Source organism: Perognathus longimembris, chromosome 1, assembly GCF_023159225.1.
Source record: "Perognathus longimembris pacificus isolate PPM17 chromosome 1, ASM2315922v1, whole genome shotgun sequence".
Classification (NCBI taxonomy): Eukaryota; Metazoa; Chordata; class Mammalia; order Rodentia; family Heteromyidae; genus Perognathus; species Perognathus longimembris.
The window spans coordinates 124,961,065-124,978,229 of NC_063161.1; the positions used below are offsets into that span (position 1 = coordinate 124,961,065).

Sequence of the window (17,165 nt, forward strand, 5' to 3'; positions counted from 1 at the left end):
CTTAGATCTCAGCCTCCTGAGCAGCTAGGACTACAAGAGTGAGTCACTGGTGCCCAGCAAGCTGGTTTATTATTATTACTTTTAATGTTGGAAACCATTTCAAAAACTTTTAAACATTTAATAATGTAAAAGAAAAGACAAAATAAGTCATGAAAAATTAAGATTCTAACTTTCACTAATAGTCGTAAAAGGGTAACTGACATTTGAGATGCACATGCTCTAGTCAGTTCATTAAACATTCTATCACCTTCTTAAAATAAAACTAGGAGAGACATCACAGTTGAATAATGAGGGCTCTGAATAGTACTTGATTAGTTAAAACTGGGGTGGAAATAATTCAGTAATGCATCTCAAAAGAAGAAATTTTAAAAACAAAAGACCTGAAACCCACCTTAAAGATGATCAAGCAAGGTCTTCTAAATCTTACAATGAGAGTAAAAATAAGTGAGGTTTAATTTTCACCAGCATATCAACAATAACTGGAAGACTAAATGTTAAAAAGTCTCTCACTGTTCTTCCCTTGGTTCCTTCCCCTGCCTTTCTTCCTCCTTCACCACTTTCCTTCTTCATATTTCTTTTTAATTTCACTCTTGCCTATTTTTCTTTTATTTCACTTTTCTCTATGGGATGGATTAGGAAGTTATTTTTGCCATACTATATAGAAAGTACATTAAACAGCATGAGAAAAAAATTAACATTTAAATCAAACAAAACCCCTTTATAGTTTTAAACAACCAATCTGTAACTGTAGTCCCAATAATCGAGTGCTAGTGGCTTACACCTGTAATTCTAGCTACTAGTGAGGCAGAGATCTGAAGATCATGGTTCAAAGCCAGCCCAAGCAGGACTATGACATTCATCTCTAACCACCAAAAAGCTGGAAGTAAAGCTGTAGTTCAAACAGTAGGGCGCTAACAATGAATAAAAAGGCTCAGGAACAGCACCTAGGCCCTGAGTTCAAGCCCCAGTACCAGCACACACACAAAAACAAGATAAGCCAAGCAATTATATAATATTTTCCTGTTGTCCCTACAAATGGGTGACAGCACACTAGGTATGTACCACCACAGCAGGTGTGTGTACATCAATGCATACAAATTATATAATAGATTAAAACAAAAATTTATTCTTGAATAGTTCTGAAGTCATAAATTTAAAGTGAATCTTAGAGAACTAGAATCAAGGTAGAACTACTGTTGCATTCCTTCTAGTAGCTTCAGGGAAAATCCATTTCTTGTATTTTCCAGCTCCCAAAAAGGCACCTACACTCCTTAGCTTGTGGCACCTTATTCTACCTCCAAAGCTCATTGTTAGGCCCTGCTTGTCAAGTTCAGATGTTCTTTCAATTTAGATTGAGTTACTTCCGAATCAGACATATTCTTAAGTTGAAAATATTAAGTCAAAAATAAAATGAATACATTTAAACCTTTCAAACATGGTAATTTAGCCTAGCTTAACTTAAAGAAGCTCAGATCACATACAATAGCCTATAATTAAATACAAACATTATTTTTCCAGTTCTTCTACTTATTTTAATTGATACATAAACACATTAAAATATATAAAAAGTATACCTATTAACAGGTCACTATGTTTCCATACACAAAAATTATACTTTTATATTGAATTAAATATACATACCCATATTTATAATTTTTTTACACTTTCTGTTTTTCTTCAATACTGAGGTTTGAACTCAGGGCTTTGTGCTCGATAGGGAAGAAACTGCCACTTTACTCACCTCTGGCATTCCTTCCTTCCTTCTTTCTTTCCTTCCCTCCCTTTCTTCCTCCTTTCCTCTCTCTCTTCCTTCCTTTCTTTCCTTCCCTCCCTCCCTCCTGCTTTCCTTCTCTTTGTTCATCCTTCCTTCTCTCCCTCCCTCCCTTCTTCCCTTCCTTCCTTCCTTCCTTCCTTCCTTCCTTCCTTCCTTCCTTCCTTCCTTCCTTCCTTTCTTCCTTCCTTCCTTCCTTCCTTCCTTCCTTCCTTTCCTTTCCTTTCCTTTCCTTCCATTACTTTATTTTTTGAACTCTGCACCTGGGCCTGTCCCCTGGGCTTTTTCTTTTTTTTTTTTTTGGCCAGTCCTGGGCCTTGGACTCAGGGCCTGAGCACTGTCCCTGGCTTCTTCCCGCTCAAGGCTAGCACTCTGCCACTTGAGCCACAGCGCCACTTCTGGCTGTTGCAGGCACTCTTGCCACTAGGCTATATCCCCAGCCCCTCCCCTGGGCTTTTTCATTCACTCTACCACTTGAGCCACAACTCCACTTCTGACCTTTTGGGGGAAGTTAATTGAGGAAGAGTCTCATGGACTTTCCTGCCCAAACTATGATCCTTAGATCTCTGTTAGATTACAGGTATAAGCTACCAGTGCCTAGCTTACTCTGAATATTTCAATATGAGGTCTTGCTTTTTGCCTAGAGCCAGCCTAGACCATAACCTATTTTTGCTACCCACCATGGCTGAGATGACAGGCACATACCACCATACCTAGCTTTTTCTGGGAACTGGGGTCTTGTGACATTTCTGTCTGGGTTGACCTAGAACATGGATCCTCTTTTGATCTCAGCCTCCCATAACTGGAATGACAGGTTTGTACCACTACATTCAGCTACTGGTTGAGAAAGGGTTTAGTGAACTTTATGCCTAGGCTAGCCTCAAATCTCCATCCCACCAAACTGTCTTCTGAGTAGCAAGGATTATAGTGTTAGCCACTGGCACCCGGCCTCATTTATAATTTCTTTATGGTAAAATCATTCAAAGGACTTTTAGATTTTTGAAATATAGTGTGTATCTGTTATCTACTACCATCCTACTGTGCCACAGTGTACCAGAACTTATTTTATATAATTAAATCACTAAAATCCTTGATGTAAAGCACACCTCCAAAGGAATAACAAAGAAACTTTGAAGTGAAAATAAAAATGTTTGAACTTACTGACTGACTAAATCAGATCCCATCTTGGAGCCATCATCTGCCTCCTCTTCCATATCAGAGTCCACACCATTGTCACCTTATAAACGAAATAAACTATTGAAAACATGCTTGTAAAAAGTAAGAATGATTTAATAATAGAGTTCCATCTTTAAAAGCAATGCATGTTTGAACACTTTATAGTTACACTTTTTATATGTTTACATTTAAAACAAGTTTTTCTATTTTTTTCTTCATTACCTTGTCTTGCCATATATAAGAATGTTTTCATATACTGAGACTACATTCCTATATACAAATTTATTTCCAGAGTTATAAAATCCATTTAATTAGTTTTTATTTTTAAAAAATTATTTTTCTCTGGCAACTCCAAGTCTCTGTTGTTTGTTTCATCTATAGTGCAAATGCTAAAATCCTTACAAAGTTCCAAAAAAGGAAGGGGAAGAGAAAAGGGAAGAGGAAGGGAGAGAGATGAGGGGAGAGGGAGGGAAAAGAAAAGGTTGTAAATCAAACATTCTAGAAGGTTTAAGATCACAGAGTTATTTCAGATGGGCATCCACAAATTTCATCTGAGCCACAGTTGAGCTGAAATAATATACAATAGTTACTATAAATACTATAAAGAAGAAAAATGTAAAATTATTTCCAGAAAAATCTTTGCGTTCTCTGTAATTTTTATAGTATTTTTCATAAACATTTTTTCCTAACTTTATAACAGTATACAATCTTATGTTGTATTCTATATATTATATATACATTTTCTATATATCATACTTTATACATAAAATCTATTCAGGAGATTCTATTCTGACATGTAAATTGTATTTCTCAGCACAAAAAGAAAATATTCTTCAATGATTACTCAATAATGAAATCAAGGTAACATTCAAGTAAAAGAAAAAAAATGCTATACAGTTTAGTAAGTTAGCAGAATGTAGAAATATTCTTACCCTCAAGAATCTTCAGGATTTTTTTTTCAGATAGTAGCTCTAATTGTTCTTGGCATAGTTTTTTAATTTCCTCTATTGAACAGTTCTAAAGGAAATGATATTTTTAATTGAATTTATGTACTATAATTTCAATAGAAACTGAAAAATTAGTACTTAAAACAAACTAAAACAAAAGATTACCTGTTCTCATCCTTCTCACATTTTACTTCCCTCCTCCCTCCCTCCCCAAATAAAAGTATTAGAATTAAAAAAAAAAAAGAGAATCAAAGAAAGAAAAGAAATTGGAAAACTACAATTGTAAAATATATTCCATGCTGGGCATTGGTGGCTCACATCTGTAATCCTAACTGTGCAAGAGGCTGAGATCTGAGGATCAACAAGCTCAGGCACAGCCCTCAGGCCCCAGGACTGGCACACACACACACAAAATATTTTAAATTAATAATTTTTAAAATTCCAGTTAGAAAAGTTTTATAATAAAACAAATGAGGGCTGGGAACATGGCCTAGTGGCAAGAGTGCTTGACTCGTATACATGAGGCCCTGGGTTCAATTCCCCAGCACCACATATGTAGAAAATGGCCAGAAGTGGCGCTGTGGCTCAAGTGGTAGAGTGCCAGCCTTGAGCAAAAAGAAGCCAGGGACAGTGCTCCGGCCCTGAGTCCAAGCCCAGGACTGGCAAAAAAATAAATAAATAAAATAAATGAACATCTCAAATAGATTTATATCAACCTTTTCATAGGATGGAAACTGAAAAACTGATAAATATTTTAGGAATTTGATAGTACATATAGATATTATGAAGAACAAATAAAAGTAGTTCTATATGTTAATAGTAGCCTATAAGTAATTCTTCCAAACGCTTAAAAATTCAGGTCCTGTCCCTATGTGTCTTAGGTATTTGATCTTGGGCTTAACTTGTCCCAGGACTATTTCTACAACTGTAAAAATTACATGCACTTCCCTAAATAATTTCAGAAATAGCTATATAAAAACTCTTAAATTTGATAAAATATAAGCTATTATAAACTGTCACTGCTATACAGCAGTGTATTATATTTTAAAGCACCAAGGTAGACCGAATGTATTCAAATTTAAATACTATTATTGCCTGAATTTAACGAAATTAACTGAATTTAACAGTATTCCCATAAGGTCAGTAAATTTCTTGCCCACACATTTTTCTTTACAATCTTTAAATATACAAGGCCATTTGTACTTCTCCAAATTCCCTTACTTCTTTTCATGTTTATTTCATATGAAAATATCCAATTACATGTTGCATTCAGTAAAAAGACTGCTATAAAAAGTTTTGATTTCTATGCACATGTACAGTAATGAAGTACCTTTAACACATCAGGAAGCATCTTCTGTAATTTCTTCTCTCCTATAATACAGAAGCACTGCTGAAGCATTTCTTTTTTATCTGATATATAGAAACTAACTGGTTTTAATGACACAGTCAAATCCAGTCCACCTTCTTCAAGGTCACTGTGCTCTGCCAAAAATAACTCTTTTTCCGAAGTTGGCAAAAGAGATTTGGTTTCCTAAAATTAAAATAAAGAACTATTAATATTCTGATATATAATACTATCATATATACAGTGTGAAAATATTATGTTTATGACATCATATATTTTCATTTGGTAAATTATCCTTCATTAGCTATTTCCAAAGTTCTTGTTTGCACACTTATCTAAAGCTACTGTAAAGAATATTTCGTGTTTTCCATTGTTTGATTTTACTGCTAACACTAAAATTAACTCAGGGACAGCTGAAAAAAAAGAGTATTGTAATAACATAAGACACACAAATGAAAATACTCTCAACATCAAAGACTTCCTACAATTTTAGACTTTTGAAGAACTAGGATACTTCTTCAGGTGGCCATTTACATCACAATTTATTTTATATTTCATATAGTATTCATTGCCACTTGGTTAAATAAATATAGAGAAATGAAATAGCAGTAAAATGTTACAAATGACAAATATCACAAAGTGATACCATGAGCTACTTCTATTTTAAACCAATATAAATAATTTAATTAATACTCAATAGGAAGCAAATCATTTCAGTAATTTAAACATCTGACAATTTTACCTCCCATCTCCCAATTCTATCCAGTCTCTCCAAATCTACTACCATAATACTGGTCCAAACTATCATGATCTTTCCTAGAATATAGCAATAACCATTTAAATAGACCCCACATCTGGCATGAAGTATTATTTTGTATATTGCTAGCAGAATGGATTTCATAGAAGGGATATGTAATCATTTTTGTTTAAAATGCTTCAATGATTTCACATGGCTCTTGGTATGGCCCACCCGGCCTGTCATCCTCATGTTTTTGAATCTAGACACAATGAACTTCTTGGAATAACTCAAACAGAACCTGCTTGTACATTCTCATCCTCTACACCTTCCCTCTTCTTCGCCTATACGACACTACATGTTCAACATGTTCAGATGCTTTATCAGGTATAAATTTGAAAGTTATTTCTTCAAGAATATCTCCCTTATTATGTAAGTCAGGTAGTTTTCTTTGTTATATGTTCCACAACAGGGCAAGTTTTAAAACATACTATGATAATTACACTGGAAGGTAAATAGATCAGCTCTTGTATTAATGGATCAGAATATGATATGGAAAAACTGGAACACAGCAGAAATATAAAATGGTACTGCAGCTCTAGAAAGAAAACTGTTCACAGTTCCCCCACCAAATGTCACCATAAGCCAGGCACTGGTGGCTCATGCCTGTATCCTAGCTATTCATAAGGATGAGATCTGAGGATCATGGTTCAAAGCCATAATGGAATCTAACCCAAGCAGGACAAAACATTACACTCCCTCTCCAAAATAATGAACAAAAAGCCAAGCTGGAAGTGTGGCTCAAGTAGTACAGGGCCAACACAGCCAGCATGACAAGCAAGCATAAGATCCCAAATTCATAACTAAACAAAAAAAATTTTTTTCTTTGAAAGAACTTAAAAAGAAAAAACTTACCCAAGTTTTTTGGTTTTTTGTTTTCTTTTTACAAAAGTTCATTTGAGGAACCAAAGTATTTTCAAACATACTGACAATAAAAAGTATAGGCTGATCTAACTCAAGAACATTTACATAAAAGCAAGCATAATAAATTCCAACTTTGTGCAAGAAACAAAAATCAACACATCAAGTATAACTTACACCAAGACTGCAAGGACAGTTAACAATTTTTAGTAAAATTACATAATCTAATTAAAGGAGAAAAATCATGATCACCACAACAGAGTATTAGGAAGCCATCTGATAAAACTATAACCCCCAGTAAACTAGGAAGAAAACTGAAAAAAGTTCCTAATCTAGCCCCAACCAAATCACTCCCTACTTTTTTTTCAAATCAGTAAGAGCTGATGGCTTATACCTAGGTAATCAATCCTAAGTACTCAGGAGGCTGAGATCCAGAGGCTTGAGATTCAAAGCCAAAGCAGAAAAGTCCACAAGACTCCATCTCCAACTAACAGCATAAAGCAGAGCTGGAGGCATAGTTCAAGTGGTAGTGTACAGGAGAGCAAGTAAGCCAAGTGCAAGGCCTGAGTTCAAATGCTTGTATTCAAAAAATTAAGTAAATTGTAACAAACATGAGAAATGTTCTGACAAGGTGGGAATAGCTCAGTGCTAGAGGACTTACTTGGTATGTGCAAGACCCTGGGGGGTTCAATACTTAAAGCTTCAAAAAAGGAGAGGGAGGAAGGGGAAATAAGGAAAGAAGAGGGGGAAGGCAAGAGCAGGGGGCAAGGCAGCGGGAAGAGACAAAAACATTCCCACTTTAAGTACAAATGGGAAAAGAATGCCCATTATCATTGTTAATATCCCATACCACATTAGAAGCCCTCAATAAAGCAAAAAAGTCACAGAATAAATACAAGTGTTAGAAAAGACAAAACTCACTGAACACATTTTTCTGAGTCTTAAATTAATATGCAAGTGTGCTAGGTAGAAGAAAGCATAAAAGTAAAAATGTCTTTTTATACTTCCACAGCCAAAGAAAAAGCACTTAGAGCTGTAATTTTCTAAAGTCCTATAAAATACAGAATAATTTAATAATCTTGGAATAAGAAAAACATTTCTAAACAATTATAAAATCTAGAAGGCAAAGTATTAGCTTTGACTTGAAAGAAATTGAATGTACTTAAGCCAGAGCATCTTGGATGTTCTAGTAACACCTGCAGTATATTCTGCAGTACAAAAAAGCTTAAAACCAAAACTTTACCTAAAGATGTGGGGTTTCTCAGAGAGAGATTGAAAACCAGAAAAAAAAAATGGTATATATGTATGTACAACTACACAAAAATCAAATACGGTATTCAGTCTCAGTATTCATCAAGAAAATAGAAACTAGAATGTTAATTAAATCCATTAGTTTAACAGATCATTTAAAATGGATATCCATTATTAGTGAAGATATGCAGAAACCTATATTGACATGCTGTGTTTGGACAATAAACTGCTACTTATATTTGAAAGCATTTGGTGCTACCTCATGACTATTTTGTTCTGTGGCTGGTGGACTAAAACTTAGGCTGTTTGGCTTGCTCTACCAACCACTTGAGCCACACCTCCACTTCTTGCTTCTTTGCTAGTTAATTGGAAATAATCTCTTAGAAGCCAGATGCCAGTGGAGTGTGAGGATTGCAGTTTGAAGCCAGCCTAGGCAAGAAGTCTGAGAATTTTATGTTCAGCATGGAACTGGAATCCTCAGATCTTAGCCTACTGAATAGTTAGTATTAAAGTAAGGAGCCACTAGCGCCCACCTTTTTCTGTTTTAAATGCATATCGTTTGACCTTGACGTCTGAGATTCTATCCTAAAGTAGTTTGGTATTGTGTGCAGTGAAAAAAAGAAAAAAAAACTGAACACCTAAAGACATAAGGGAATACTGGGAAGTCACTACAATGTAACACACTATATACAGAAATCATACCAACAAAGTGTTATTACTCAGTTTAGTAGAACTTATGTGCAGAAACTTAAAGACATAGATCCAACAAGGGAAAATCTAAATAGGCTGCAGATTTACTTTTTTCTTTTGTGCCCGTACTTAGGGGTAGAACACAAGGCCTGGGCTATGTCCTTTGGCTTCCCCCTTCCCCCACCCTCCCCAAGACTGGAGCTCTACACCATGAGCCACAACCCTACTTCTAGCATTTTGGTGGTTAACTGGAAATAAAGAGTCTAACTGACACTACTGCCTAGACTGGGTTATAATTGCCATCCTTAGATCCAGCCTCCTGAATAACAACGATTACAGGCTTAAGCCACTGGTGTCTGGCTGCCTACCATCTATTAATGTGAAGTATGAAAAGAGACTTCCAAACTTTTGCCTTTATTTCTGCGATGGATGAGTTTTAAGTAAACCTTAAGTTTTATAACAGTAAATGATAAACGTTTTTTAAGTGGCGATATTTCTGCCGGTTGATAGCTTTTGTAGTCAAACGTTGGATTCAAAACAAGGAGAGATGAACAAACTCATGACTCCAGGGAAAAAGACAGACAGATAGACAGGAAAGGAAGAAAGAAGGAAGAAGGAAGGAGGAAGGGAAGAAAGAGAGAGCGAGAAAAAGAGAGAAAGAGAAAGAAACAGAAAGAAAGAAAGAAAGAAAGAAAGAAAGAAAGAAAGAAAGAAAGAAAGAAAAGAAAGAAAGAAAGAAAGAAAGAAAGAAAGAAAGAAAGAAAGAAAGAAAGAAAAGAAGGAAAGAGAAAGAAAGAAAGAAAAAAGTAAAGAGTTCCTTCAGTTCGGGGCCTCAAAATTTTGTCATCTGTAAGAACGATGCAGTTAACCAGAATTTACTAAAAACAAACAAAACTGTTGAAAAGTGTCAGTGTCCGGTTCATCAGGGCAGTGACCGGACCAATCATAACGCTCTTCAGGGAAGCTGAGGAAGACCACACAGGAAGGTAAGCTTATTCGTAAAACCAGAAACAGTGAAGTTCAGGACACGAGAGCAGGGGCTCCAGGGGACTCCGGAGGAGGAACCTCGAGAATGAGCAGCCTGTGGGGGCCGGCGCCCCCTAGGCGCGGCGGCTCGGGAGGCCTCGGTAGCTGCGCGCACGCACCTGCGGCAGGGAGCCCGACACGCTGGAGGACGAGTCCGTGCTCCTCCGCTTCCGGCGTTCGCCGCTCCCCGCGCCGCTCCCCGCGCCGCTCCCCGCGCCGCTGCCCGCGCCGCCACCGCCGCCGCCACCGGAGCCCGCGTTCCCGCAGCAGCTAACACTCCCGCAGCCGCTTGCGCTGCCACAGCCGCTGGTACTTCCAGTGCCGCTACTGGCGAGGGCCGGGACGAGGTCCGGGGTCGTGAATGAAGGTGCTATTTCCTCGCTGCTCCGTTTACGCCGCTTCTCCCGGGAAGACTTCTTCCCCGTCATGATCCCTCGATTCCAGTCATCCGGGGGAAAACCTCGGCGTCTCAGCGGCAACGGAACCCGGTCTACAGGCGGGCAGCAGCGGGAGGTGAGCGCTTCCCGTCGCCAGAGTTACGTCACTTCCGGACATGGCGCAGAACGTCTAAGGCAATTTCCGGAGGCGGTGTAGGGCTCTGAGGTATGGCCTAGGCCTCTGGGGCGTACAGTCAGTAGTCCTCTTCAGGTTATTTTGTTCTATTTCTCTTTTATGTTAATATTGTTTTGTTTTAATTCATTTTTATTGTCAAGGTGATGTACAGAGGGGTTACAGTGGCATATGTAAGATAGTGAGTAGATTTCTTTTCAAATTTGTTACCCCCTCCCTCATTTTTCTCTCCCTCTCACCTCTTCCCCATTCCCCACCCCCACACCCCCGAGTTGTTAATTAGTTGTCCCCTTGAGGTTATTTTGCGTTTTTTTTTTCTTAAAAGACAGAATGTGGAATTTTGTAACCGTTCTGTGCCTTCTTAAAACCTCTTTTTAGTGTTTATCAATTTACAAATATATCTGAAGGTCAGAGAATCCCTAATGATTAGAAGTATACGTTCTGATTTCTGTTTTTTATTGATCTCCAAACTTCATTTGTGATACTGAAAACTGTAACAATAGAGAATTAAGAAAAGGAGTTTCTATTTGAAAATCTGAGCCAAAATGCAGCTCACCTAAATTAGGAAATTTTTGTGCACATATTTAGAGGCCACTTCTAAAATGTCACTATAAAAGGTATTTCATAGGCATGTATTTTTAGTATTTCTCAGAAATGACCTGCTAGATTCTTAACTGCACATTGATTTCAAGTCAGCTGAGTAGCAATACAGCATATACTGTATTTGCTTAGCGTTATCGCTCCTTCATTTCAAAGATGTCTCCACAATGAGTTTTAAATGGGCTAGATACTGTTTTCCCAATTTTTCAGACACAAAAATGAATATGGAGAGGTCAAGTGTCATACTCCACAAAGAGATGCACAGACTTAAATGAGGTGGCCTGGAATATAGCCTAGTGGTAGAGTGCTTGCATCTTGTACATGAAGCCCTAGGTTCGATTCCTCAGCACCAAATATGTAGAAAAAGCCAGAAGTGGTGCTGTGGCTCAAGTTGAACAAAAAGAAGCCAGGGACAGTGCTCAAGCACTGAGTTCAAGCCCCAGGACTGGCACACACACACACACACACACACACACACACACACAAAACACACAAAAAGACTTAAATGACATGCTCTGTATTGCTTCCCTTAAATCTTACAATCACATGAGAAAAATATTATTGACTACATTTTATGTGTGTGTGGAAATTGACTAAGCAAAGTGATCTGTACTCAAGGCCATACAAATGAGGATTTAAAATCAACCCTGACTACCTATATCCATTATATTCTATTGTTTCTGGCCTATCAACCTGTTAAAGTTGGATCTCCTACACAGTAACCTCATTTAAAAAAAAACCTGCTTTTTAATTATGGGAGAAAAGGAGGATTTTCTTATGAAAGTGTAACCCCTCTTACATCACCTCTGTAATAACAATAAAAAATTAAATGAGAAAAAAGGAGTTTCTACTCATCATTCATCATCAGGACAAGTTGTTTTTAGAAAGTATATTTCAGGGAGTTGTAGAAGGTTGGAGTTCTTGTGCATGTTTATTTTCCTAATTCTCATTTGGAGACTTTATTCTGTTACATGTGTGCCTGTGTGTGTGTGTGTGTGTGTCTGTCTGTCTGTCTGTCTGTATGTCTGTCTGTCTGTCTGTCTGTCCCTCCTGTTGTCTGTCGGTCTTGTGGCTTGAATTCAGGACTTGGGTGCCATCCCTGAGTTCTTTTGGTCAAGGCTAGCTCTCTACCACTTGAGCCACACACAGTTGTCTTCCAGCTTTTTGGAGATTAATTGGAGGTAAGAGTTTCATGGACATGACTGCCTGGCTTTGAAGTGGCATCCTCAAATCTCACCATCTTGAGTAGCTAGGATTACAGGCTTGAGCCACCAGTGTCCAGCTCCATGTTACTTATGAAGCACCAAAGGAAAATAAATTATTGGTTTACATTTGTTATTGTTGTTATTAAGGTAATGTACAGAAGGACTACCATTTATAAATCAGGTAATGAGTACATTTCTTTTTAAGCATGTCACCCCTTCCTTTGCTCTTTCCAAGTTTCCTCTGACTGCCCCTGCCCACAAGGTGTATAGTTCATTTTCAACATAGTAGCTACTGAATAGCAATAGCAATGTAGTATTTATTTGTTCACCCTTTGTCCCGCTGTGCAATTTTTTAAAAAATATGTTTTAGGGCTGGGGGTATAGCCTAGTGGCAAGAGTGCCTGCCTCGGATACACGAGGCCCTAGGTTCAATTCCCCAGCACCACATATACAGAAAATGGCCAGAAGCGGCGCTGTGGCTCAAGTGGCGGAGTGCTAGCCTTGAGCGGGAAGAAGCCAGGGACAGTGCTCAGGCCCTGAGTCCAAGGCCCAGGACTGGCCAAAAAAAAAAAAAAAAAAAAAAAAAAATGTTTTAGGGAGAGAATGAGGGAGAACAAAGGAAAGACTGGATTTGACCCAGAAGCGTTGTACTCATAACCTGACTTATGGACTGTAATCCCTTTGTACAACTACTTAATAACAATAATTTTAAAAGTACATTTCAGCCAGGCAGTGGTGGCTGATACCTATAATGCTAGCTATTCATAAGGCTGAGATCTGAGGAGTACAATGGGCAGGGAAGTCCATGAGACTCTTATGTCCTGTTAAACAGCAAAAATCTGGAAGCAGAGCTGTTTCTCAAGTGGTAAAGCACTAGCTTTAAGAGAAAAAAAACCTCAGGGACAATGTCTAGGGCCCAGAGTTCAAGCCCCAGGACTGGCACATTAGACAGACAAAGACAGACGGATGGAGATAGATAGATAGATAGATAGATAGATAGATAGATAGATAGATAGATAGATAGATAGATAGATAGATATTCTTTTGAGATTATGATATTGAAGAGAACCTTAGACAATGAATTTGAAGATAATGAAAAGTGTAGTTATGATAAAAAGCACACAATCCAGGCTTTTTGTATCTACAAACAATAAAATGCCAAGAAAGGGTATATAATTGCCCAAGCCTATCATCAATATTTAAAGCTTCATTAGTTTCAAACTATTACCAGTTCATTACTAAGTATCCATGTTTGAGAAGGGATGTGAAGCATGCTGCTTTTGACCTCAATTACTCAAGGGTAACACAAGGTCACCCTTGCATCAATTTTTTACTCTTCTACAAATCTCAGAATCCCAATTACCTTGTAGGGAGGTGTTGGAGGGGCCAGGTATCCAGTCTTTTAAGTGTGTCTTCCAGCTAAGTACAAAAAAAAATTTCTAAAATTTTATGGGGGTTCTTGTGAGACTAAAGTGTTTCACAGGTAAGTTTAAACCCTCAGCACCTCATTTTAGTCCTATGATAGGTATGTATCCCCTTTAGACCTGGGCATTTTTTTTTCTTTTTTGCCAGTCCTGGGGCTTGGACTCAGGGCCTGAGCACTGTCCCTGGCTTCATTTTGCTCAAAGCTAGCACTCTGCCACTTGAGCCACAGCTGGCTGTTTTCTATATATGTAGTGATGGGGAATCGAACCCAGAGCTTCATGTATACGAGATGAGCACTCTTACCACTAGGCCATATTCCTAGCCCTAGACCTGGGCATTCTTTAAAACTTGTATTATCTACCATATCCTAAATACTATTTTACTCCCCTTTTTGGCCATCACTGAAGCCGGAGCAGTCAAAATGAAATTCATTGCCTTTGTCACTTCTGAATGAAGCAAGAACTGGAAAAGAATTTCAATGCAGCTTCCCACATTAGCAGGAAGGTTATGTCTTCCTCTCTTTCTAAAGAGCTGAGACAGAACTGCAGTGTGCAACCTATGCCCATCCAAAAGGATGATCAAGTGCAGGTTGTACAAGGACATTATAAAGGTAAGCAGATTGGCAAAGTGGTCCAGGTTTACAGGATGAAGTATGTCATTACTTGGAATGGGCACAATGGGAAAAGGCCCATGGCACCACTGTCTGTATGGGCATTCACCCCAGCAAAGTGGTTATCATCAGGCTGAAACTGACCAAAGACCACAAAAAGATCCTGGAACTGAAAGCCAAATCCTGCCATTTAGGCAAGGAAAAGGGCAAATATAAGGAAGAAACAACTGAGAAGATGCAGGAACAAAGTAATCTTGTATACAACTTTCATTAAATGAAACTTTTAAATGAAAAATACTATTTTTACTACTTAAGTTCAAATATGATGCAATCAAATAAAGGTAGCCAATACACAATCCAGTCTTTTTGACCAAATGGTTGAACCTCAATCTAATCAAGCCTCTCCATCTAGTTGTTATTTGGTGGGACATAGAAGGTACCGTATGCAGACTCTGAAGATAGCTCCCAGTGATCCTTCTCCTGGCATTCATATACATCCTTGAATAACCCATTCCTCTAGAGTAACCTACTGCTAGCCATTAGAAGACACTGAGATGTTACTTTTGTTATTACATTTAAAAATTCCAACTTTAGTCCCAGTTACTTGCTTTTTCCCTAGATGATTTTGAGGAAGCAAATTGTCACACTGAAATACAAAACAAGGATAGCCTCTAGCCAAAAGCTAACTAGGAACTGAGGTTCTCTAACAACCCCTAAAAAAGCTGAACACCCATCGGGCTGGGGATATAGCCTAGTGGCAAGAGTGCCTGCCTCGGATACACGAGGCCCTAGGTTCGATTCCCCAGCACCACATATACAGAAAACGGCCAGAAGCGGCGCTGTGGCTCAAGTGGCAGAGTGCTAGCCTCGAGCGGGAAGAAGCCAGGGACAGTGCTCAGGCCCTGAGTCCAAGGCCCAGGACTGGCCAAAAAAAAAAAAAAAAAAAAAAAGCTGAACACCCATCGAAGCACAATTTGTCACTGCTAAAATATGGAACCAACCCACATGCCCCTCAGTAGACAAGTGGATCAGGAAAATGTGGTACATATACACAATGGAATTTTATGCCTCTACCAGAAAGAATGACATTGCCCCATTCCTAAGGAATGGGAAGGACATGGAAAAAATTATACTAAGTGAAGTGAGACAGACCCAAAGAAACATGGACTCTATGGTCTCCCTCATAGGGAATAATTAGCACAGGTTTAGGCTAGTCACAACAGAGGATCACAAGAGCCCAATAGCTATGCCTTTCTGAACACATAAGATGATGCTAAGTGAAATGAACTCCATGTTATGGAAACGAGTGTTATGTCACTGTTGTAATTACTTTCAACATGCCATGTGAAACCATAGCTTTTTTTGTTGTTGTTGATCCTCTTGTATCCCCTTCCTGTGGTTGTCCCCAGGCTATCACTGTATCTCATCTGAGTATCCTGGATATGGTATATACTTGTATTGGAACTAGGGAAGGGAAAGGGACTATCAAAATTGAGAGACAAAGGATAAAAAGACAAACGACTCCAAAAGCAATACTTACAAAACCATTTAGTGTAAACCAACTGAACTCCTTATGGGGGAAGAGGGAAAGGAGGAGGGGGGAAGGGGGAAATGAGAGAGGAGGTAACAAATTGTACAAGAAATGTACCCACTGCCCTACATATGAAACGGTAACCCCTCTGTACATCACTTTGACAATAAGTAATTATTCAGGGAAAAAAAGCTGAACACCAACCATGTGAATTTGAAAATGGATCATTTCCCAGTTTATTTGTGTAGCTAAACCCCTGTCCTTGGTTGATACACTAACTACAGCCTGATGTGAGGCAAAGGATTCTGATTCCAGGACTAAAAGAGATTTAAAAATAAAAATAAAAACGTGGGAGGTGAGGGTTTTTTGTTGTTGTTTTGAACAAGAACTCAAGGCCTTGCACACCCTAGGGAGGCGGTGTGTTCACTGATCTCTGCTACCAGTCTGTGTGTGCTGTTTTGAGGTAACGTAGTATAACACACACTAATAAAGAATTACGAGGGCTGGGAATATGGCCTAGTGGCAAGAACGCTTGCCTCCTACACATGAAGCTCTCGGTTCGATTCCCCAGCACCACGTATATGGAAAACGGCCAGAAGGGGCGCTGTGGCTCAGGTGGCAGAGTGCTAGCCTTGAGCGGGAAGAAGCCAGGGACAGTGCTCAGGCCCTGAGTCCAAGGCCTAGGACTGGAAAAAAAAAAAAAAAGAATTGCGAGAATGTTTTACAATTTAAAATTGTGGAGTATTTCATATTCTACAGTAACAATTTTTAAGGCATATAACCAATAACTAATTTAAAATGTAAAACCCTGATTTACACTGTATGTTTAAAACCAAGGTTTTAAGACACTCATAAGGCAAATAAGAAAAATTCTGAAATTCTGCCAGTCAAGGAGTATGTGAAGATGGTCCTCATGATGATGATCAATGTTAGTGTGCCACAGCTACAAGGTAGCCATGTAAGCACAACATCAACCAACCAGTACTATACAGGAACTATACTGTTATTAAACAATGGTGCCCAGTAGGTTATTGTATTACATGAGACTTTTGTTTGGGTGGTATTGAGTAGTTGGGTTTGAACTCAGGGTCTTCCCACTTCAGCCATGCCTCAGGCTTTTTTTGTTGTTGTTTATGGGGCTTGAGCTCAGGGCCTAGGTGCTGTCCCTGAGCTCTTTTGCTCAAGGCTAGTGCTCTACCACTTTGAACCACAGCTTCACTTCCAGTTTTTAAGTATTTAATTGGAGATGTCTCTCCCAGGGGACTTTTCTGTCCTACCTAGCTCCAATCTTCAATCCTCAGATCTTAGTCTCCTGGTAGCTATGATTAAAGGCATGAGTTGCTGCACTTGGTGCCTCTGGC

At 38.6% G+C, this 17,165-nt stretch overlaps 1 protein-coding gene and 1 pseudogene across 1 annotated transcript in view; one reads left to right on the forward strand and one right to left on the reverse strand.

Moving 5' to 3' along the window:
* The window catches only part of Caap1 (caspase activity and apoptosis inhibitor 1), a 31,304-nt gene extending 20,920 nt beyond the window's left edge, over positions 1–10,384 (reverse strand). The window contains exons 1-4 of the mRNA XM_048359193.1: positions 9,983–10,384; positions 5,225–5,425; positions 3,880–3,964; positions 2,933–3,008 (exon numbers count right to left, since the gene is read on the reverse strand). Of these exons, the coding sequence (XP_048215150.1) occupies positions 2,933–3,008; positions 3,880–3,964; positions 5,225–5,425; positions 9,983–10,291 (671 nt within the window). The 5' untranslated portion in view covers positions 10,292–10,384. The remainder of the gene's footprint in view (positions 1–2,932; positions 3,009–3,879; positions 3,965–5,224; positions 5,426–9,982) is intronic.
* A 3,700-nt stretch (positions 10,385–14,084) lies between these two features.
* On the forward strand, positions 14,085–14,844 carry LOC125361376 (annotated as a pseudogene).
* Positions 14,845–17,165: the final 2,321 nt, after the last annotated feature.